The 24909-nt window shown below is 43.5% G+C and overlaps 1 protein-coding gene across 2 annotated transcripts in view; it reads left to right on the forward strand.

Annotated features, from left to right (window-relative positions):
• The first annotated feature begins 6005 nt into the window (after window positions 1-6005).
• Window positions 6006-24909, forward strand: part of ascc3 (activating signal cointegrator 1 complex subunit 3) — a 170337-nt gene continuing 151433 nt past the window's right edge. For both annotated transcript variants that reach the window (XM_031575751.1, XM_031575753.1), the window contains exons 1-4: window positions 6006-6096; window positions 6957-7083; window positions 9343-9493; window positions 11759-12342. In XM_031575751.1, coding sequence (XP_031431611.1) covers window positions 6994-7083; window positions 9343-9493; window positions 11759-12342 — 825 coding nt within the window. In that variant the 5' untranslated portion in view covers window positions 6006-6096; window positions 6957-6993. The remainder of the gene's footprint in view (window positions 6097-6956; window positions 7084-9342; window positions 9494-11758; window positions 12343-24909) is intronic.

Consider the following 24909-nt stretch of genomic DNA (forward strand, 5'->3'; position numbering starts at 1 on the left):
CCCTCCCATGCAGCTAAAATGTACAGGTAACACACACACACACACTCACCATTGCCACTCCCATGCAGCTACAATTTACAGGTAACACACACGCACGCACACACATACAATAATATCAGAAACAGTAAAGACTTGCATTAAAACATTTCAGGTGGAGAGTGAGAGAGAGATAAGCATGTGTATTGAGGTTTACAAGTCCTGACAGATCAGACCCAGGCGGGTCCACAGGGTGAGTTATTAAGATGTATCCGATCCTGGCCGTCCTTCTTGGCTGCAGAGCCCCCTTCACCATGTGAGTAATTAGGTACCGGGGTGTGTGGGGCTTCCTGGAGTCCGAGCGAGGCTCTGCTGCAGCTGCAATAGCCCAGTGCTCGTCAACACCAGCTCCAGCTCAGACATAAACAAATGACCCCGGCTCAGTGCGGCAGATAGTGGGATGCTTTCTTTATTATTTCGGGCAGGAAGCGGGCAGCGCACGGCTCAGTCAGGAACGGTGCCACAGCAGCAGGCGTCCGGCTCTAATGTGCAAATAGCACGTACGGATGCGGGGAATGCTAAACAGTCGTGTCCTAGTGTACAGAGAGCTTCGGATTTTTCGCTGGAGAAATTGGGGGGAAAATTGATGGTTCAGGCGCCTGTGAAATAGTAAATGACGTTAAGGGCCCCTCTAGTCGGGAAACACACACCGAGTTTGGGGTGTTTAGGGATGGGGGACTTCACAATTCTTTCTGAAAGGTTGACTGCGTCATAAACTGAGGAAAAAATGTAATTATGAAAATGCAACTCAGCTCCTGTTACTTATGCACTGAATAACAGTTCAGTTCAAGGTTTCACTTCCCTTATTACACCTTATGCACAGTGATTTAATTCCATCAGTACCAAATTTCAGCTGTATGCTTTATACAAGATGCTTCATGTAGAGGTGCGGTACTGTTATTTGGCCAAACACATCAGTGACATTGCCAAGGCTATTATCTCATCTGTAACTAGAACAAATACAGGTGAATTACAATTTCAGTGCAGTGCTTGCTTGGAACAAATGTCTGAAACAGTGTGATGCAAAAGCTTTGCAAATTACCAAACACGGGAATAACAATCACTATAGCCACGCTCGTTATCGCTGTCTCAGGAATCTGAGCCCACTGGGACGGGATGGTGCTGATCCACTGATCCTGGTAGAGTAATGAGTCTCTGACCCAAATCTGGCCTAGGTACGCGCTCAGACCAGCTGCAGGGGTGAGGAGGAGCGTGGGGAGTTTAGCAGGAAGCTGCACTGGCATACAGGTGGTTCTTGCTCCTCACTACTAATGAGCCGTCTCTCTGCTCATCCAGATGCTTGATGTTGGTTAAGCCATGGTCGTGAGCAGCCGAACCGTACCCTGCAACAGAGACCAAGGCCACCCCAGGCCCTCACAGGGAGAACTCTCACTGCCATTAACAAACCTCCTGTTGGCTCATCTGAACGCTACTTTAGGATCCATGCAGCTGGTTGATAGGAGCACACACATGCACGCACACACGACTGCAGGCACGCACACACACACACACACACACACACACACACACACACACAGAGACTCTCTTTCTCCCTCCCTCTCTCAAACACGTGTACACACACACACAAGCAACCTCTGCAGTGTAAAATGTGTAAGCTGCTTTGATGTGAGGAACATACCCCTCACTAGACTCATACATATACACATAAGCACATTCCTATCCGTTTTATGAATGCAGAAACATTCAATAACATGTATTGAGCTATTGCAGCACATGGAGGTAATAGAAAAGATAAATTACTCGAGAGATGCTTGTTTGTTGTTATGCACTGTGCTCTCTTTCTCTCTTACCTACACTAACAAACATGAACTCTCTCTCATACACACACACACACTCTTTTTCTCTCTCTGAATTTCTGGATGGCTTGATTTTTAGTTACCACTCCCTGAGATGACTTTGCCCATGGTAACACAGAAAGGTGATGTGTACTCAGTTTAAATGAGGTCACAGTTAAACACACAGACAGCAGATATGAAATGACACATTTCACGAAAAAGACAAAAAGGCCCATGGGGTGACCTTCCCTCTGGGACATGCGTTTGTATATATTCACCATGGATCCAAAACCAGTACATCAGAAACAGTGCAGCATCCATATACGTAGCATAACACATGGATAAAGCTCATGGACATCCAGGGTTGGGAAGGTAACTTTTGAAATCGAATAGGTTACAGATTACTAGTTACCGTGTTAACATGTAAAAAGTAATATATCTCTTTTCGTTATTTCATCAAAGTAATGTGGTACGTTTGATTACTTTTTGATTGACAGACGAGAGGAGGTGCAAATTCAAACAAGAGAATCAATCAAAAACAACACAAAAAATTTGAGCCCATACTGCCAAATTGAGTCTCTCTAGACGGCAAAAAGATGCAAAGCAACAGAATGAATGTTAGATTATACATATAAGCTTTTATATAGCTATATATATATAGCTTTTTATCGAAAAGAATATATTTGGATGTAACCCCTTTGTTATCACCAACATTTTGATAAGTAACTGTAATTTAATTATATATATATATATTTCTCACTGTGGATTACAATTACATGTATTTTGTAATTTTATTACGTAACTCTGTTATATGTTACATAGTTACACCTCAACCCTGTGGACATCAATATTATGTAATGTGAATCCAAAATCAATTCTATCAATCAATCAATTTCAATCTTATATAGCGCTTCTCTATATACCCGAAGTCGCTTTACAGAGTCCAGCAGTCATTCATACATACACAGTCATACCGGTGGTGGTAAGCTACCTCAGTAGCCACAGCTGCCCTGGGGCAGACTGACAGAAGCGTGGCTGCCAATCAGCGCCAACGGCCCCTCCGACCACCACCAACATTCATACGATGCAATGCATGTCTTTATGATGGTGGGGGAAACCGGAGTACCCGGAGTAAACCCACGCAGGCACGGGGAGAACATGCAAACTCCACACAGAAAGGACCTGGAATGACCGGGATTCGAACCCAGGGCCTTCTTGCTGTGAGGCGACAGTGCTAACCACTGAGCCACCGTGCTGCCCAAATTCTAAATGACAGACTATGGGGAAATGAACCTTACCTGTTAATGGGACTGATCTTTGCCTGACCCTTTAAAGAACCATCTGCTATCTAGACCACCATTCAGTTGTGAGGGAGTTGAATAATATCCATGTGAATGTGCTACCTTAACTCTAGACTTCTTGTACTCCCACTTAACAGCCATTCTCAAATCCACTAGAAACATTATATTCAAATCTCATAGGGATATTCTTTCACTAATCCCTGAATATTATAGGGTCATTAAAAAGGTATTGCATACCAACCATAGGTGGAAAAAGAATGGTGTTTTGGATTAAAATTATCTGTCATTCACGGATAAACCTTTGGTTTCAGTTCAAAGATCAGTTGACAGATTTGCTTATATAAATACCCTCCTTACAGCTAGGTATTTCTTGCCATATTAATTCATGACCCCATTGAATGACTGCCATTCCATAGAACATACACTAAACTTAATATACATGAAAACTGATGCCACTGCATCAAAAGTGGAAAGATTATGCACATTCTTTTTTTTGCTTATTTTAAATGTCCTCAGCAGTTTCCCATGATGTTGCAAGAGGGGAGATAATAGCATGAGTATAATTTAGCATATGATTACGGGGACGCGTTCCTCTCTCAGGGAGCGTGCCTAGACAGACAAGCGGCTGAGTCCCTCTGGCTACAGCACACGGCAGCTCCATTTTGGCACGCTTGTTCGGCAGATGGCGCGGGGCAGGGTGTTATCAAATTAACTTCACATAATGCTGCAGCTCACAGGTGAGGAAAATCACGTCTCATGCATTTCAAGCCACAACTGCTAGCAAAACAACACAATCCTCTACTCATGTTGTATGGTGTCTCCTTCTGGTGACTTTTAATTTTTTTAAATGGTAATCTAACGGTAGCCAGTTGGTACAGTGCCGTACAGTGAGTAAAACCTCACTCCCTGACTCCTTAAGAGATATCTTGGGTTTTTGGCATCCTTGCTAGCACGACCCCCTCCCAAGCACTAGGTTATGAGTCCAACTCTGGTGCAAGACTGTGCTGGTCTACACAATGCAGGTTACATTGGTGCCATGACCCTGATAGGAGGGTTGTGCAATAGTAGCAAGACGATACAGTGCTGTTTAGTGAGTAATGGTCCATTCAACCGTACGCGTTGAAGGCTTCACTGGAGACGATTCTCATTCACTTTGAACGGGGTGATGTCTGCATGAACTGAGTGCATTTCTTGCGGTAGAAAGTTGAGAAAAGTTCATCTGTCAAAGTGTCAATGCAGGTGCCAGCCAATCAAATTGCCTTAAAGCAAATATTCCAGCGCAGATGCTAGCCAATCAAATCACATTTATGCAAATATCCAAAGAGGCGCTGACTGAAAAAAAAGATGGCGGACCAATCTCTTTAGATGGTTGTGTTTGTACATCAATGTTATTTGTTTACCTTTTTTTTTGCTTAGATTTTTTTTAAGTTACAGAGAAATACACGCAATCTAAAATCCCAGTTATTATAACCAAACAATACGTCTGAGGTGATTTGCGTGGCGTCTGAGCCAACTATCTAACATTAGCATATTAGCACAAAGTAGACTGATTGCTAGTGAAGTTAAACAGCGATCAGACCTTTCAATCCTCAATCCTGACCAGTCAATCTTGCTATAAACGTCTGCGTTATCAACACAACGCCAAATGTCAGGCAAGCCCCCCGTCAAGCTTTAATGCAACGCGTACGTGTGAATGGGCCGTAACACCTGGCCGAAATATGCTTCTACGACTGCGTTACTGCATGGTCACGCGGTTGCTTCAACGGACTCGTGAACATTTATAGGTGGGTGTCTCAAAGTAATTTAAAAAAAGAGATGGCGGACCAAACTTCCTAGATGGTCGTATTTGTACATAAAAGTTGTTTGTTTGCCTTTTTTTGCTTAGATTTTTTTTTAAGTTACAGAGAAATAGACACTGTGCAATGTAAAAACCCTGTTATTGTAACTGACAATTAGTCTGAGGGGATTTGCGAGGTGTCTGAGCCAGCTATCTAATGTACGCTACTACCAACAAGGTGAACAGCAATGGGTTGGACCAATCACAGCCCTGCGGCTTGCGTTGACTGGTCGGATAGTTAAAAAATTTGGGAGACGCACGCAAGCACGAAAGCACGCAAGAGGTGCTCGGAGGGGGTTCGCAACGACGCAGGGGGCTCTTGCATGTCTTGCGGGATTGCGTGTCAACGTAAAAGGCCGACCATAAATTAAACTTCACTCCCCGGCACCTTAAGAGATGTGAAAAAAAGACAGACGCTGGCACTAGTGGGTTTTAGCGTCTTTGTGAAGACGCTAAAAGGAGAAGGAGGACTTACCTGCTGCCGGTTTAAGTGAATACTGCGATTGAATATTGAATACTGGGTGACTAGTTTTTGGTAGAATCCCCTGGTCAAATAAATAACTATTTATTTATTTAGCCTACATCCCAAAACATGGGGTAGCCACCTCGGTCCCTCACACTGCTTTACATCAACATGATGTTCATGAACAGTTATCTTACTAGTCAGAGACTTGATTTACGAAGTAAATAAATAAATGACACTTTCGTTCAATTCAGTTTGATATGTTAAGGTTCATCATGCAGTATATTGAGTATTACATACATTTTATAAGCTGTCATCATAAACCAGTCGGCTAATATATATGTATATATAATCACAGGCGCTCATGGATCTCAACGGAGTAAAATAAAACAACCTGATAACTTAAAAAAGTGTCGATCGACTTATCTGTATGTTGAATAAGAAGAATCGTTTTATCTGAGGGTGATTACTGCTGCCTTAGATTCATTGCCTTGCAAGGCACTTCCTGGTTTGTCTATGGGTATTGAAGTTTTTAAAACTGGAGTTCTCCATTTTGGAAATGGCAGAATAAACTACATTGACCACGACGTTTTTCGTTCTCATGCTGCCTTACAGAACAGCTTCACAGACTGAAGTTCCAAGCACAATATTGTGGAGTAAAATGTAAGTGAAAGCCGGTGAGGTGGAAGTATGCTGGCACATTTTTATGTTTGTTTATAAAAATGTTATGACGGTCCATGGCTGCTTTGCGGTTCTTTATTATTAAACGTTGAACTTAAAGTATGTCTGTGTTTGAAAAGAAAATCGCTGCAAAGTTTGTGAGAGGGTTTGTTTGCTAGTAGCGTTGAACGCTAATATTTAGCTAGGCAGCAGCAAGAACTTCGCATCTCACCGAACGCAGAGCTGCCTGTATAGCTAGCGAATGAGCTAACAAGCACATACTTTTTTTAAACAAGATAACTTTGACAGGTTTACATGTGAGGTTTCATATGTGAGATTCGAGGTAACGCTAGGTAACGTTAACGTTTTGCCCTTACTGTCAAGCTAGTTTAGGCATGACGATTAAAACCTGTCGCTTTGGGTGACATAACCTTCCTGTAACTGTAAAGACCTATCGATTAAGAATAACATTATTCAACGTTACAGGAAGGTTAGTGGCGACCTGAATACATACTCGGCATAGATTACAGGGCAGTCTACTGTTACTTTATTTGTGTGGGGTTATGAACGTAGACGCCAACACTCCTGACCGGCTGTCCTGTTTGCCTGTCAGTGATCGCGTGTACAATGTGGTGTTACCAAACAGCCGGGTAGCTATCGGTCAACCTGGACTGTAGTGGAAGATTCTGCTGGAGATGCTTTAGCTGTCATCCATGACAGATGTTGGAATTACGTGTCATAAATAGAGTTTATTGATGAATATAGACATACATTTTTATAAATAACTAAACAAACTATGAAGATGCAGGGCATAGTTCATTCACACGTCTTTGTGTTATATTTCTGTTTGTTCTGATTTACAGATCAGCCCGCTAGTCAGGCCCACGGTGGTGTAGATCAATGTCTCCGCCCCGTCTGACCGGCGCTCTGCGCTCCTTTTCTAGCGTCTGCAAGAAAGAGGACATCGCAGAAGATGAGTATAATCTAAAGGCAAGACGAACATTTAGTTTGCATGATGATCTCAAAAGTATACACCAGCAGCGACTACAGCCTTTCTAGGATTCCACTGACCCTTCTGCATGTATACTCATCTGTGCAAAGGGCGACAAAATTGATTGTGATTTCACCATAGTATCTCACCATAGTTAGTATTTCACCTTATTTTCTTTCTCTGCTACTTCCTATGTAAGTCAGTCCCATTGAATAGGATAATTGCTCACCTTTTTCTGTTTGAAATTTTGCTTTTTCAAAATCTGACAGAAAGACTACTATTAAATAGTATAACGCTGTAAGAGACACATTTCTTGATTAACTCCGTTGTGTCTCCAGCTTTGACCTTGACATGGCACATCATTGACCTCTATGCCACCTGCTTTTTCTTACATATATTGTTCTCTCTAATGTCACTTTACTTGTTTATCTTCACCAAAATATAAGATGTGGTACAGTGGTAAGCATTGCCGGCTTCTAAGTGGTAGACCTGAGTTTGATTCCCGACCACTGCAGGGTCATTTTATAAATCGCGTTGGACATAAGCGTCTGATAAATATGCAATCTTTCCCTTTTATATGGGTGGAGATTACCTCACTCCTTTTCTTATCTTAAATCCTCTCTAAATCTGCTATTTTAGAACAATATGAGGAGGAGTATGGAATCATCATTTAAAGCATCTGAGCTACCTCTAAGGGATATTTTAGAGGACAGAAGAATGCTGATCTGGCATCATTGTAATACTGATAATTCACCTGTGACCAGGACCCTCTGGAGCAGGCAGAGCCCTAAGGCTTTAGGGCACCTCAGATCCGCTCAGGGTCAAACTCTTATTCAGATGAGAAAAACAGGTATTAGCTGTTATAAATATGTATGTTTATGTATTTTTTTCAACCTGTAGGCTACGTTTTGCCACAAATGTTGACCTTCAGTGTGATTCAAGCCCCTTATGGGATTTATGTGCTATCCAAGGACACTTGTTTGATTTTGGTTTATGTATGCTTGATGGTTGTCGTTAGGAGATGTGTTTGAGAAGTAGTTGATGTATGTGGTGACGGTTGTCATCATGCAACGTATTTGAAAAGTGGTTTGTGTGTATGGTGATTGTTGGCGGTAGGAGACGTGTTTGAGAAGTAGTTTGTGCGCAGGTCATTGTTAGCGGTAGGAGACGTATTTAAGAAAGTAGTTTGTGTGGTGACGTTTATCGGTAGGAGACGTATTTGAGAAGTAGATGAAGGTTAACGCAGTTTTGCTCAAATTAGGTAATTTCTCCTCTATAGGTCTCCTGGCTAATCCATCAAATATGACTAGACATAAAATCATGAAAATATTGCCACATGTAACTTTATCTTATTATGATTTTATTCAACTGCCAGTCTGCCGCCACCACCCGCACATCATCTCTGTTCAGCCCACTATGTGTTGGTATCCACTGCTGCAGTGTTATCGTAGGCTACCCCTAGCGAGGTCTGCTGAATCTATAGAATAAGGACTCTTATTTCCTGTATTTACATTGTTGTATGGGCCATAAGTATTTAAACCCAGCAAGACTTGTCTAAGTAGGCTTGTAACGGTGCGGCTGCCAGTTACCGCTATGGTAATACATCTCTGGGCTAAAACAAACAGAGTAGACAGCGCGGGGTACAAGCACACCGTTTATTTGCACACAAACACAATCATTAGATTTCACCACGATCAGGACCGCATCTGTAAGATACAAACATTAAACATACCGTGACTGAAGAGCCTTCCATTCAACACGTGGCAAACCTTTTACAAATCTAGACAATAACGGACTTCTTACCGTGTGGTGGCTACTTCACATGTTACAATTCTATCACCAGCAGCTCAGCTTTTACGTTTCCTTTGTTTGTTTGTTTACACAAATACCGTCATATTCCAACACCCACCCCACCCACCACCAAACAGAAATTTCCATTATTTGATTAACCTCAAGGCCACTGGCAGGAGGAATAATGGAGAGAGCAACGCTTTGCATCCCCCAGGTTTTGTACACATTCTTATGCAGTGAGTCAGATGCTTATGATATGAATTTCAATGATGGAGGTTCATTTTTTTCCTGTTTTAGCCTATTAATCTTTTAGTCGCTCAACTTTAGTTTTATGTGAAAATATGTCGGGTTTTTTAGTGTGAGTTTATAACTGTTTAGGCCAAGCTGTATCTATTTAGCATCTCTTTATATGCTACAGTGTACATTTTCTGCCAGAGCTGCCCATTACTGAAACCCTTTCCCTGCAGGCCAAACGCCTGAAGAGACAGGAACGATTCGCCAAAGAGGGCCTCACCTGGCAGAAGATCGTCCAGTTCTTCACCCAGCACCTGGACAAGAAGGACCAGCAGGCCGCTCAACAGGAGCTCAAGGGTCTCCTGCACTCTGCTAAGCAGATAGGTAATCAATTCACTCTCCTTAATGTTAGCTGACAGTAGAAGTAATCAACTCACATCCTCATAATGAGCGGGGGAGACACTGAGGCTAATTAGTTAGCTTTGCTGAGTTGTCTCATGTACACACAGAGCACCATTTTATTCTGAACCAGTTGTATCAGTGTTAGTGTCTTCAGTCTGCATTTATTTTTACATTGCTGTTGTATATTACATTTAATTAAAGACTAACTCTAGTCTTTTTAAAAGGTGAAATTAATGAACACTCCAACGGTCAGCTCGTCACAGGGGTCTACCCTCTGTGCTCATTAAGGGGCGGTGAGTCATAGGTAGTGGGAGAGGGCAGAGTGTGTTTGCGTGTGTGTGTGTGTGTGTGTGTGTCTGCGCCTGCGCACGCTTGAGCATGCGTGTGTGTGTGGATTGTTGCTTGAATTCACCTAGCAGCAAACATGTAGCACGCGACCAAACTAAAAGTGTCAGATCACAAAGTGTCGCCGCGGTGACCGGCTTTCACTATGCCTTTTAGCTGTCCAGACGCGCTCCATAATTAGATTAGATGCAAGCCTCCCCCCGCCTCAGCTCAGCTCAAACAGGACTCCACACTGAGGCCTCTCCCGCTGCCTGCATTACTATTCCAAGGCTGAGGATGGGTGGTGTTGTTCCGGGGAGGACGAGAGCGATGGGGGGTGGGGGGTGGGAGGGGGGATACGAGAAACAGCGGGGCTGGGATTGGAACCTGGCAGGGTCCCTGTTCGCTTGCTCCTAATCCCGCTGCATCTCCGAAGAATATTAGAGCGCCAGCAGGCGCCCCACGTAGAGAGCAGAGAGTGGAGAGGAGATGAGAAGAGAAGAGGACAGGAGGAGAAGAGGAGGAAAGGAGGGAGAGAGGGAGTGTGGCTGAAGGACAGAGGTTTTTTTTTTTTCTTTCACTCCCTCTGGCTTGAGATGGTGAGATGCTGTTCAGGATGGAAAAAATGACTCGGTAGTTTCTTGGAAAGACAATGGTACAATGTGTGTACACATCTGTGTGTATATGTGTGCTTGTATTTGTTTGTGTACAATGAGCAGACTGGGAGCGTGAGTTCTGGATGACGGTTTGATTAAGATTAGGTGTGCAGGTCTGTGATAAAGCAGGGTGTGTTGGTTTGGAGCATATAGATCCACTGTCTGATGCTGCTCCTGTTTGGCTCTGTCTTGCCTTCACGGTAGATTTGACCGACCGAAAACAAAAGAAGCCAATTTAGTCAGCCCTGAATCTGCCTGGACGTGCCAGTGAGTATTTGGAGCACCACTATTCGGATCTGTTCAGTCGAGAAAAATAAATTCACTCTAATGGCGTTGCCCTGATCGCTGCCTCCCCACTTTACCTGCCTGTGAAAATGGCGGGTCAGCATGCCCCTGTGCTGGCAAATGGCAGAGCAAGAATTGAAAGCGGAGGCTGCAAGTGTGATTTACGCAGTTGGGCAGGCAGATAGTAGCAAATGCACCTGAAAACGTCCCCCCTCTTGGGCAGTTGGTTTGATTGCAGACACATGTTTGCTTCTGTCAGCGTGTCATTTAAATGGAGCTCAAAGGTGGTTTTCTCGGGGGGTGGGGGGGGGGGCAAAATCGTACGCATAGTAGGTTTAGCTGCCACCTCTCTCTGTCTCTGGCTAGTTGTCTATCTCTAAAAAGTGTTCATCATCCACTCTGTCTTTGTATCACTCTACCCCCCCATCACTCTATCTCTGTCTCTGTATCCCTCTATCCCTCCATCTCTCCATCTCTTTCAATCCCCAGTCAAATACAGTGAAAACCCACAGTAAAAAAACTCCCTGAAATCCATGGAAATGAGCAATTATAGTGTGTCACAGGCAGAGAGGTGTAGAGCGGGAGAGGGAGCGAAAAGGAGAGAGAGAGATGCTCTCAGACCATTTTAATTGGTTTAAACCCTTTTCATCTCCTGCTGTTCTCCTAAGCTTTCCCCTACTTCTCTGTCCCTATCTGACATTTTCTCACTCTAATTGGACAATTAGTCCTGATTCCCATTATTAAACCAAATTCTAGTTTGAGTCGCCGGGAACCTAAATGAGCAAGAAAAAGCTAGAGAGAGCTAGAGTTCCCTTTCTTCCCTTCAGCACATCATCTCTCTGACTGACATAACAGACGAGTACAGACACACACGAGATACATTGAAGTGATCAAGAACACACGCTATACCTTTCAGGTGCATGTTTGACATGCTGTAATATCTAATCGCTCTCCCTTCACTCCACATATACACTTGTTACAGTCGGCGCCGACCATGGCCAGGACACCATTGAGAGTGCGGGCGTCTTCCTGTTTGAGACGTTCCTGGGCCGGGAGCGTCTGGGCGCAGAGGAGACGCGCGCCGTCCGCCACATGTTCGGCCCCTTCTCCGCAACGGCCGCCGAGGCCTGCCTGGCGTCCGTGTCACGCCTCGTGACCTCGGTGGGCGAGGCGGAGGCGTTCGTCCGGACCCAGAACGCCGGAAGGTACGGCCTGGGCGACGCCTCCAGCACCGCCTTCGGCCGCAACATCGCCTTCTCCCACGATGGCTACATACTGGACTGCCACGAGCCCCCGCCTTGGCTCGACGTCCCCGACGAGGACGCAGGAGACCTGGGCTTCGAGGATTTCCTCAACAACCACGTGGGCCGGGGCCAGGCGGCCGGCTCGGGGGCCCAGGCTGGGGGGAGCGGCGGAGGCAGAGACACTGGCGCGTCCATCCTCAGGGAGGAGGTAGACAAGTACCAGAACGCGGGGAACATGATGTCCTCCAGCCCCGAGGAGCTGTGCACCTCGCTGTTTGAGATGCTGGCCTCGCAGAAGAGCGATGAAGAGCTGCAGAACGAGGTGAGTTCCATTACAGGAGTCTAAAACAACAACAACAACAACAACAACACCAACAACAGCAGTATCACCACCAACAGCAACAGCAATGATAATAATACACTCATATGCTACTTTTGTAATACTCCAGGTGTTTTATTTTCTATTTATATTCTATGTATTATGGAATGGCACATGTTCACCTATTCACACACTCACACATGGATGGATGGACAGCTAGGACAGCCATGCAGCCTTTTGCTAATAGGCACTTAGACATCAAGCTGAGAGCAATGAGATTCAAATCACCAACTCCTTAGTGACAGGAATATGGCTCAGCTTTCTGATCCACTGCCTAGACTACATATAATACTGTGGTTATATTAATAGTTGTAATAGTAATAGTTATAGTAATGATACAACGTTGGGTAAGGCAGTCTGAAGGGATGCTATACATTGGCCTAATGCCACACTGAGGGAATAAATGTGTCCAGGTACTAACCCATTTTGTGTGTTTAATAATATTTTGTGTGTTTAATATGAAGACCATAGTTTGGGTAGTTTTAGTCTTTTATCGGCCAGGTAGTCTTTTACTGCTGTGTCATATTGTGTTCCTGAGTGTACACTTAGGCCATCTTTTCAGCTGTGTGAAATTCAAAGACTGTTAATTCACCAAGACAGAAGCCGTTTAGTCTGGAGGTTTCTTGGGCTCATCAGTCAGGTCTTTTTAGCAGACGACCCTGCTGCAGACGCAGCAGAAAAATCATCTGCCGTTGTGAGTAGTATGTGCATAAGAGATGGCTCTCTTAATGAAAAAGTTTTCCTCACTGTCTGTTCTCAAGAGTCACTGAGGACAAGTTCTGTCCCTCCTTCAGGGAGCACTCACAGACAGCCATGGTAAAAAGATTAGAATTGGTGGGAAATGTGTGTTAATTGCTTTTGGTGGTTGAGAATGGGCTAATTATGTTCTGTGGTTGAGAATGGGCTAATTATGTTTTGTGGTTGAGAATGAGCTAATTACTTGGTCAGGCATCCCAGACCTGAAAATGCTGTATTAGTGCAATACGTTAGTGTTGTATGTAGTGTTGTATTAGTGTAATACGGTAGTGTTGTATGTAGTGTTGTATTAATACGGTAGTGTTGCATGTAGTGTTGTATTAGTGCAATACATTAATGCTGTATGTAGTGCTGTATTAGTGTTATACGTTAATGTTGTACAAAAGGGTTTAAAGGTGTAATTCTCAAAGAAATGAAGCGGTGTTTGATGCGAAGACCAGACCTCCCTCTCTCTTTGTCTTTCCCTCTCTCTGTCTTTTCCCTCTTTCTTGTCTTTTAGCCCTCTCTCTGTCTTTCTCCCTCTCTCTCTCGCTTTGTCTCGTTCTCTCTGTTCCTATCTGAGTTGGACCTGTGTGAGCGTTGAGGCTGCCAGTGGGTAACTTTTATGAGGGGGCTAAGTATGGCCTGAAGTACTGTTTCTGAACACTGTATACCGCTAGTGGAGACCTTTGGAAGGCCTCAGGGGCTGAGGTGGGATGTTTGAGTGTGCAGGCCCCGCTGATGAGAAGACCTTGGCATTTTTGTGTGGTATAATAAAGGCCAACAGCAAAGCGTCAGTGCCTTGAAGTGTTTGAAATTCAGGGGGCAGGAAGCCCCTGCAGCAGTGATTCCCAAGCCCCCCCTTTGGCAATGACAACAAATAATTTACCCCACCCAACCCCCCAAAACACAAATAATAAAAAAAAATAACAGATCAGCTGTTGCATAGCTTTTCTTAAACTTTGCACATTCTACATTTGAAGAGCTAACATTTTACTGATGTCATCTGTTTCTACTTTTAAACAATTCAATATTTTCCATTAGATTTTATCGATCAGTTAAACTTAAATGTTTTATCAGTTAAAACTATTTTATTTGATTAAAGCTCTTGGTTAAAATGGATCAAACTTGGCCGGATCAAATATATATATTAGTGCTGTCAAACGATTAAAATATTTAATCGCGATTAATCGCATTTATGTCATAGTTAACTCAAAATGAATCGCGATTAATCGCAATTTTTTATCTATTCTAAATGTCCCTTTGTTTATTTATTTTTTCCATCATTTTTTATTTTATTTTAATGCCCTTATCAACATGGAAAAGTGGATTGGCTTGCTTTATGCAAATGTTTTATTTTATTGAAAACCAACATTGCCAAACAGGGCGGTACAAAATAAAATTATAAAGTGCACATTTCAGGTAAACAAGGACTCAGCCTATAGTGCAGTTAAACCTTGGCTTAATATTTTCTTTTTTCCAAGTTTGCTGGGAACGTAGCAGTCAGGCCTCTTATTTCAGAAACAATGAACTGTAACAGTTAGGTTACCAATAAAAGGTAAGCCTACTACTTCTCTGCTTTCAGCCAGCTGCCTGTTGACATTTTCAGACAACAGTGAAGCTCGCTTCTTTTGCACAACACAACTTTTAAAAGTAAACTTTCCATTCAGAAGCTTTTTATCATCCATTTCGTAGGGCCAATGATTTTCCGTTTCAAAAAAATGCATTTTCCGTTTCACATTTGGTGAATTCCGTTTTTTTTTCCGTTTCAGCTCATTTTGTTCACCCTGAGGTATATTGATGGCTTAAAATGAGTGAATAATATGTGCCCTTCTTAGATTGTTGTTTGCCAGCATTAACAGAACAGAACACTAAACATTTTTTGTTTTAAATGCGATTGGGAAGACGAGCGCGTGAATGTGACTGAATGTGGCTTTAGCGGAGATCTGTGGGTCAACAGTTGAAAAGGGGGGCGTGGCCGGAGCAGAGTTCAGCGCAGACATTTTCTCAGTGGTTTTGTTCTTTAATTAATGTTGGTTCATCGTTGCAATCGTTGTTGTGTTTATTTGAAAGAAATATAGCCTCGCAGCCCAAAATACAGGGGAATTTGGGCGATTTGTATGAACAAAATGATGTTTCCGTTTCAAAGGTGCAATTCCGTTTCAAAGTGTTCATTCTGCGAATTCCGTCCGTTTTCCGTTATCGCGGAAAATCATTGGGCCTCATTCTCGAACGCAGTTAAGAAGAATTTAAGAGGAATTTAAGAGGAATTTCTTCTGAATTGGATTTAGGACAACATTTGGCATTCATGAAAGTTTTCTCATCTGGGATTTGCTCTGAACTTCAGAAGACTTTCCGAACTCGAAATAGCAGTCGTAACTCGGCCAGAGTTTTCTCAAATGCGATTCCTTAAAAAACCACAAGATGGCCCCGTGGGCCATCTTGTGGTTTTTTGAGGAATCGCATTTAAGAAAACTCTCCGTGTTAATGAATTTGTGAGAAATCGTTGGTGATTGCGTTCACATCAACTCTACAGATCCTCGGATTAAAGTATCATTAACAATTACGTTTCACATGTAGGCCTATAGTCATGATTCTACGAGGCACCGTGATGTCATAAAATAAATAAAAGGACTACACCGGAATGCTGCGCTCGTCTAGTGAGCGTCGTTTGGCACTGCCGTCTGTGCAAGTACGGCAATCCAGAATTTTGAAGTAGTTCCACGTTGGTGGAACGAACTGCCTAGCACTACCAGAGCAGGCGCGTCCCTCTCTACCTTTAAGAAGCTTTTGAAGACCCAACTCTTCAGAGAGCACCTCCCTTCCTAACTGGCACTTCGACTAGTGCTTAACTTGCACTTATAGCAGTTACATTCCTGCACTTCATTTTTATTTCCTATTTCGTTTTTCTATTTCTTATGTAAAGTAGTATTTATTGTTACACTAGGTCTCTATTGCTCGTAGCTTGACTGTTCTATCCCTTGTACGTTGCTTTGGACAAAAGTGTCTGCTAAATGACTAAATGTAATGTACACGAACACTGCAAATGTAAGTGAATAAATAAATAAGCACTAAACTCAATCACGTTGATATAGCTATAGTGGAATAGAATGGACACATCTACATCCTGCAACAGTCCATCTCTGCACCGTTCAAGTCATAGACATATATAGTTGAAGTTAGATCTGCGTTTACTCGACGGTGATCGCTTTCCACTTTGACATGACTCGTTTACGAGTTGCTTTCGTGTAGATTCGGTCGATTCCGACTGCACACGTCACTACGGTTGCGTGCCCTTATAAGGAGCTGGCAGGGCGTGTATGTATGCAAATTCAGGAGCACGAGAACGCGCTTTCAATTTAAGAAAACTCTTCCGGGGGAGCACAGCCCAGAAAACTTCTGCTGCGTAGGACCACATTTTCAAGCGTGCATGAATTTGGCGGATGTCTTTTGCTTACGTTGTTTTTCCGAAGCCCGTAAGAAACATTTCAGAAGAAACTTCAGAAAATGTTCGAGAATGAGGGCCATTGGCCCTAATTTCGCCGTATCGCGCTCACCATTCACTCAAACCGTAACGTTAGCCTACTACACAGTTTGCGAGGCCAAAAAGAATGTTAATCTAAAAATAAATAAATTAAAAAAAAAATCGCGTTAATCTCGCGATAAAAAAATGAACGGCGTTAAAATGGGTTTGCGTTAACGCCGTTAATAACGCGTTAAACTGACAGCACTAATATATATATATTTTCTTTGCTTATTTGTTACGCGTTTCTTGTAGTCATTATTTTTCTTGTTTGGTCCAGTTGTGTGTTTCCAACATATTGCAGATCTATTCTAAGGAGACACTTAGGGGTCAATTCATAAAACCTACAGTCACATTTACTGTAAGGTGAATGCCAAATAACGCAGATAACCCACTGACAAGTTGATAACCACTCATTACCTCACGCTGCTGTCCTCTCTCCTCATTTGTGCAGTTCTCAGCATTAACATCTATGTACCGCAATTTAATTTGCTGGTAGTAGTTCAGGCATCAGTAACATGATTCAATTCAATTCAATTCAATTCAATTCAATTTATATTCATGTATTAAAATTGTCTTTAGGTGCTTTACAGAGCCCAGAGCCTGAATCCCCTAGACTAAGGCTAAGGCCTGGAAATTAAGACGTGGGAAAATCCTTTGCAATAGCTACACCCGCTTTTTTGAGACTTGAGACTTGTTTTGAGCTGGCTCCATCCTGGTGCTTAGTGCATCATACTTTAAAGTGGTGCAGTGCTTCTTCCTCCATGGTCCTTTTTGCCCGTGTGTGTGTGTGTGTGTGTGTGTGTGTATGTGTGTGTACGTGTGTGTGTACGAAGCCTCCTAAGCATCGTACTCATCTCTGAGGGTCAAGAGGGTCATTGCTCAGTGCATACATTGGTCCGCTTCTAATTAACTGCTATGCTAGCTGCAGTGCAAGGATGAACGCTTCAAGGTAATCATACCTCTGTTATCATTAATTAAAGAAAAAAGATATACAGGTCTGTGAAGTACCAGGGAGGAGAGCTTAGTATAGTGTGTGGGCTGTGGAATGATGTGGGGTAGAGTGGGGATTAGAATAGATGGCATTTACTTCACTCTTACTCGGCACATCACAAAACAAAAATTAATTATTGCTGCCGCATGTCAGGCCTGTGCAGAGAACAATTCACAGTGATGAGTACTGACTGGCCCTGTCTCTGCATTGAGCTTCAGAGAGCTTTGAGATTTAAAGCTGCCACTCTGTGGAGTGCTACATTGGTATTACAGGCGGACGATTTCATTCGGATGGATTGGGGAGTGACTGGATTAGATCCATCCCGCCAAAATAAGTGAAAAGCATACGTACGCTCAACAAAAAGAGCAGGCTATTTGATCAACTCTTCTCCGCTCCGCCGCTGGAGGCACAGATAATGTTAGGATTGGACTCTGCGCTTGAGGGATGTGGAGAATTCTGCCCAGACGCAGGCCTCATGTTCATGTATGTTATCATACAGTTGCAGGGTCGAGTCCCTCAATGCCAGGGGTTCTGTCCTGCTCATTTAAATGTATGTTGTACTTAGCCAGGAGATATTTAATACGCAGTTTGCGATTCAGAGAGGGAAATTCAGTTTTTTTTTTTTGATAAGGCCATACCATATAGGCTAGAGACCAGTGCTGATATCAATACTATTCTGCTAATGTTGATGAGCTCCTCCCTAACCTAACTGCTGGTCAGAGGCTGCTTCCTTTTGTATAGGGGTAGTATAGGGGAAGTATGGGCAACCTGAGGCATTGCTCTCAGGCTGGAGCCCTGACTGTGGTCAGCATCATCCGAGCCCATTTTAAATAAATGATAGACAGTTTCCCACACATAGCGCACAGGGCTGATTTAGTTACTGTGCAGCCCGAGCTGAAAGGAAGCATGTGTCACTTATTCATGTCAAGTGTATTTTCTTAACGCTCAACTCGCATTACACAACGCAACAAGGCCTGATACAATCAGTGAGGAGTTACCTTTATTGAATGTGTGTATTCAACACTGTGAGTGTGTGAGTGTGTTTGTGAGTGTTTGTGTGCGTTCTGTGTTGGGTGGTTTAGTGCTGGAGGTTTGCTTTTAATTGCACGCTCTGTCTCCCTTAGAGCAGGGGTTCTCAAACTTTTTGGGGGACCCCTCAAAGGGTAGAACATTTTCCGAGGACCCCCTCATAATCACATCCCAAATTAAACCATATAGGCTTATAGCTATTTGTAATGTTTTATGCTTTTGGACTCTTTTACTCTAAAATCATATAGTACTAATATTACAAGAGTTTTAGATAATCATTGTATTACATTTGGCATTATTTGACAGTATGTAGGATAGATTTGTAAATTATTTTTTGGAAAATGTGCTGAGAAGCTAAATAATGTTTACCTTACATAAAAACCAAATATTGATGGAATACATTTTTTTATCAAAGCAGATTGTAGGGTTTTCCAATACAACTCAGATTGTAGGGTTTTCCAACGGAGTTGATTCTGAAGATTTATTTTTAACAGACATTAACAAACATGAAATATCCACCTAATGTTATCAAAAACTGGTATCCCAGACTGACACTCCGTACAAATCTCTGTACAAAAAATATGATAAACTCTTTTCAGTGGTGGTGTTGTGTGTGTGTGTGTCATCAATGAGAAGGGTGTTCCTGTCTCTCAGCACATAGTTTGTCCAGTGCAGTTTATTTACCCGGTCTTGTTGTCACTGAACGATGGCAACCTTTGGAAACCAGAAATCTGCAGTTGTTTTATGGCTGATGTGATGAGCACTTGTCTGTATTAGCGTTGTCACGAACACTTAACAAATGGCATTTATATTAGTATTACCCTCCAACAAGATACTAATGAAAACAACATGGTGACATCACTCCATTGATTATACACGTATAGCGTTTTCTTTCTAGAGGTTAATTTTGACAATGAACTGGGCTACGTTCTTGCAGCCAAATTGGAAGCTAGATCAACGTCTTAAACGAGAATAGCTACATGCAATAGGGCTAACCTATCTTTAAAAAAGGGCCTTCTGCAACGATAAACACGACCCGTACTGATGGAAGATTAAATGCATCACTTGCAGATTATGGCAGTTAACATTACTAGCGTGAAAAGTGCGGTTTAGTTACGTTAACCACACTGCATTATGATCATTGTACTACGCATAGTCAAAATTCTGTGATGGGGAAAATCGCTTGTCGCTAAACTAGGCTAAGGCTACTCGTGTTAGGCTGTATATGGGTGACCTTGGGGGTGTAAATGTTTTAAATTACAAATTTGCTAACCTGTCGTTCTTTGAACTCTGAAAAGTTCGGGGTGTCTGTCTGAGAGGTCCTTAGCCATATTTGACGTGTTACCTCCCTTTGCCTGAGTGGCTTTGAAGCATGTTTTACAGACGGGTCTCTGTGTGTCGATGGGCTTTCCTTCACAGTCTGCTTCGTATCCGAAGTACTTCCAGATCTCACTTATTTTTTTAAAACAAGCCGAGGACGGTCGGCCAGAGCCACGTGAAGCCACGTCTCCCCTGAGATCACTCGCTGTGAGTGAAGGCTGTCTGTTGCATGTGTGAGAGCTGGGCAGCCCCGCCCTTGCAGTCAATGCGTGCAGGCAGCCTGACAGGGAGCGGAACAGTGAGTGCGCTCTGATTGCGTGCTATTTTAATGAAGTAACTATACTTATACCTTTCAAAACTGGTCTAGTATCGGTACACCGTGTAACATTAGTCTACATGTTTTGTATACTGTATTGCAATACATAATAAAAAAATTTAAAAAAAACTTTGGAAGCCAGACTTTTTCGCGGACCCCCAGGCAAGGCGTCGCGGACCCCAGTTTGAGAACCGCTGCCTTAGAGGACTTTTCTTTATCTCTCCCTCTCTTTCTTTTTTCTTTTCTCTGTTCCCCCTCTCTATCTGTCTGTTTCAATCCCTTCTTCTCCTTTTTCACTCTGCCTCAGTCTTTGACTTCTAGTATGTCTGTCTGTCTGTTTGTCTGTCTCAATGCAATTAACATGGATAACATGTTGTTTCTAAAAAAGTGAAGCTCCCACTGGTCTAGCGCCCCTGCTGGCTGGCTGCAGTACAATGTGTAGCTCTGGCCATCCCCATGATTTTCAATGACAAAGTATTTTCCATGTCACTTTTCTTGTCTAAACTGTTTTTTAGTGTGTAAAAAAACTGAAAAAACTTTCTTTGGAGATGAACTTTCAAACCTGTGCATTTAGCGTGTGGACAGGTGAGCAGTCTGTGTTTAGAGGTCTCAGCAAAGGTTCTCGATCATAGGATCTGCCTTCTTTTTTTGTGGATTATACTTTAAAAACCGCCCTGGATTACTGCAAGTCAAAGACCTTTTTTCTAAACAGGACACAGTGGTGAAATTGCGTGGTTTTCTCTTTGATTATGGACTGCGGCGTCTCATCACGCTGTAACATATTATTTTGGAGGATTTTGCCTCCTTTGGGGACTAAATTCATGTTTGGGACCTTTAAGTTTAACTTTAAGAACTTTGAGACTGATAGGGCATTGGGCTCTGAGAATAATTTATAACTTCATATTTGCTTTATTTTGTTGCTGTGTAAGTGTCTGCCTCCCAGCACTTGTTTCCAGTTTTTCTGGCCAGACGCAGTTTAATTCGATTTATATTAATATTATGGTTGTCTACGCAGCTATCAGTGTATATTTCATTAATATAAAATGTTAACTCATTATAGTGAGGCAAAGAGAGAGATTTTCTGTTTGTCCTTGTTGTTTTCAACCATTTAGGCAGGGCCCAGATGGCAGCATCTGTTGGCATCAGGTATCAGATCCGCCCTTTACATTAAATGTTGCGTTTGTAACTTTCCCCTTAGATTGTAAAGTAATTGTTACAGCTTACTAAAGAGAATTTGAGAATTTGATCGTATATGTCCGATTATTTCTACCACTGTAATGAAGGCTAGATTACGGTTACCAATGACTGTAAAAAGTAACGGATGCTTACATTTTGACATGCCATTACTACAACTTCAATGTATGCAATGTGCTGGACCGTGGTATTGGGACACGGGGTTGGACCTACCACATTAGGACTTTGACTCTGCTGTGCAAACTCTGGCTCTCGACTGCAGCAGAAAGTCCCTACTGTGCAAACTCTGGCTCCAAATTTGAAAACATCATGGAGGACTTTTGGCTTCATTTCTATAGAAGGGAAGGGCACGGAGCCATGTTGCCCAAATTATTTCCAGTCATTGGTCTGTCTATTGGGCTACGACACTCAGTCATTGTCTCGCTTTTGCCCTCAATTTGTTCTCTGCCAGTATCTTCATCTTCATGTCGAGTCTCTGTCTGTTTGCTTGGTGCCAAAAACCCAATGTCACCACAGACCTTAATTAACATAATTTGTATTGTTGTCACTTTTTATGATAAAACATCTCTGGACGCAGTAGGTCTTAGTTCATGCCAGGACATCCGTCCAGTCTTTGGACTAGCCTATCTGAGCCATTTCTTTCTTTTTCATCTCTCTTCCTCTGTCCCTCTGTTCTCCTCCCCTCCCCACCCCCTCCCCCCGCTCTTCTGTTGGCCCTCAGAGTGCTGCTTGTAGCAGTTGCTGTGCTACATGGTGTTTTCAATGTGTCTCACGTATTTGACATTTGGGAGGAAGCTCTCCCACTGACATCTTTAGATGTAGGATGCCCTTTGTGTGCCCGACTCCACACACCACTCCCTGCATGTGGCTCCAAAGTCAAGCACAAAGTTTAAAGGCTCTGTGCGCTTTCTCCAACACACACACGCACGCACGCAAACGCACACGCACACGCACTCGCACACGCACACACACATACATACACACACACACATATACACAAATACACATACTGTCACGCACACACAGACACTCTCACACAGACACACACATAAGCACACACTCTTTTCATTCTCTTGCACACACTCACACATGCCTGTACCAATCCTGATGTGAAACATGACCGTGAGAGTGAGAGGGATCTGTTTAATATTACACTTCAGTGCTCATGAAATGATGACATGTGGCGCAACAGCTCGAGTCTTTGAGAAGCAGTGACGGCTCGGGTTTAGTTGTGAAAATGGGGCAAAAATTGCCCAGACTTTGAGGATTTTAAAAGATCACTTTAAGATATCACTGTTCTTCTTTCAGAAGCATTTCTCACGCACCTGTTGTAGAATCTTCTACAGAAGGAATCGGGAATGTCATCATAATAATCAGAGCCAATATGCTTGAAAGGACTGAGCAACTGTCATATCGGTCACTGCTTACAACAGTTTAACTGTGGCCAAACCGAGTCACTCTTTAACATCATCCGCGCCAATTTCGTCCACTTGTGTAATGTTGCAATCTGCTGCCTTTTCCACCAGGCATAAAGACACATTAGCACAGATGTCATACATTTCAGAAATGTTAAATAAATACAAACTTTCGAATGAAGTTAGACAATGACAATGAGGCCTGTTTAGTCTGGGCATATCGCCGGGTGTGTTGTTGTTTACCATATCTGCGTTAACACCTCGGCTCCTCGTGTGTATGCGTGCTGGAGCAATGCACTGTTCCCAGCGAGGCGATACCTCGGCCTCTTTGTTGTGAGGAGACGGAGAAGCAGCCTGTGAGGCTACCCTGTGTGGAGAGGCTGTGTGTGTTTACGCCGCTCTCGGTGCCTCTGCGGCGGCGAAGGATACCCATGGCCCTTTGTTGACTGCAACTCGTGCTTGAACCGGTGAGCTTCATGAATAAGAGCTCCCGTGGCTCACCCGATCCTCTGGGTCTTTTTCTGAGGAAGTGGCTCCTCCTCTCTCTGCCTGTCCCGGGAGACGGACAATAACACACACACACAGACATACAGACACACGCACACAGACACACGCACACACACGCACACACACAGACACACACAGACACACACAGACACACACACACACACACACACAGACACACACACACACACACACACACACACACACACACACACACACACACAGACACACACACACAGACACAGACACACACACACACACACTTTCAGCCGAGCATAACTGTGGCGCTCTGTCGAGCTCCGGGGACGGAATTCATGAGAAGTCAGGGACAGGCACTACAAAGGGTGTTTTTCATGGTCAGGTGGAAGAGGGAATACAAAAAAGAAAACAAAGAAACAAGTGGACTGGCACTCTGTAGGGATCAACAAAAGAAGGACGACCTTAAAGGCCTTACTGGAGAAACAAAAGAAGGCCTCATGAAGGGAGATAGTCGACCTGCCGTCATCAAAGTGCGACCTCTGTCCCGTCCTGTGAAGAAATGTGCACACATACACACACACACACACACACATGCACACACACACACACACATGCACACACAGCCACATACGCCCATACAAACACATGGAAATGTTAGATGTTGAAGCCTACTGTATTTATTTCTTTTTCAATCACGGTTTCCTTTGGAGTTTATGCATGGCTACTCATGTGAGGGAGAATCCCCAACCGCGCTCCCAGCACTCTTGCAAGGAGGTGTGTTTTTAACGAGGCTCGCAGCGTTAAGAGAAAGCAGACAATTAAGGGGCTCCCTTCCAGCGCGTCTCCGCTGCCGAGAGACCTGGACGCCGTTTGAGGTGGCACGGGTCAGGCGTGTTCGGCGAAGGGTCCACTCTGCCTCCGCGTTCATGCAGGAGAAGTGGAGCGCTGTGAGCCGACGGGGGCCGGTACACCTTTGCTTAATTAGCAACACCCCTGAGACACAAACAGAGAGGGGGAGAGGGGAAGAGAGGAGGACAAGAAATACGAGTGGGAGGAAGAGAGAGAGAGAGAGAGAGAGAGAAAGTGAGAGAGAGATAGAGAGATGGGAAAGAATGGCTCCGTTTGAGAGATGGAGGCAGACGGTGGAACTAGTGAAGGAAGAGAAGAAATTAGCCTATATTGAGCAGCAGGAAAGAGTCAGAGGAAGAGATGCAGAAGAGAGAAAGACAGAGGGATGACCGAGGTAGAGAAAGAGATGCTGAGAGAGAAGAGTAACTGAGAGAAAGAAGGCAAGAGAGCGAGAGAGAGAGGGAGATGAGAGAGACACTCTTCTAGGCCTCCCTCTCTTGCCTTCGCTAAGTTCCTGGCGAGCGAGCATTAGACGGTTGTCGGGATCACATGTTGTATTTTATTGATAAAGGACTGGAGCAGCGTGTGGAGACTGTGAAGGCTGAGACGTGATGAGGAGCTTAATATGCAGCTTAGGCCTTCAGACAGATTT

The sequence above is a fragment of the Clupea harengus genome, chromosome 11 (assembly GCF_900700415.2).
Source record: "Clupea harengus chromosome 11, Ch_v2.0.2, whole genome shotgun sequence".
NCBI classification, from domain to species: domain Eukaryota; kingdom Metazoa; phylum Chordata; class Actinopteri; order Clupeiformes; family Clupeidae; genus Clupea; species Clupea harengus.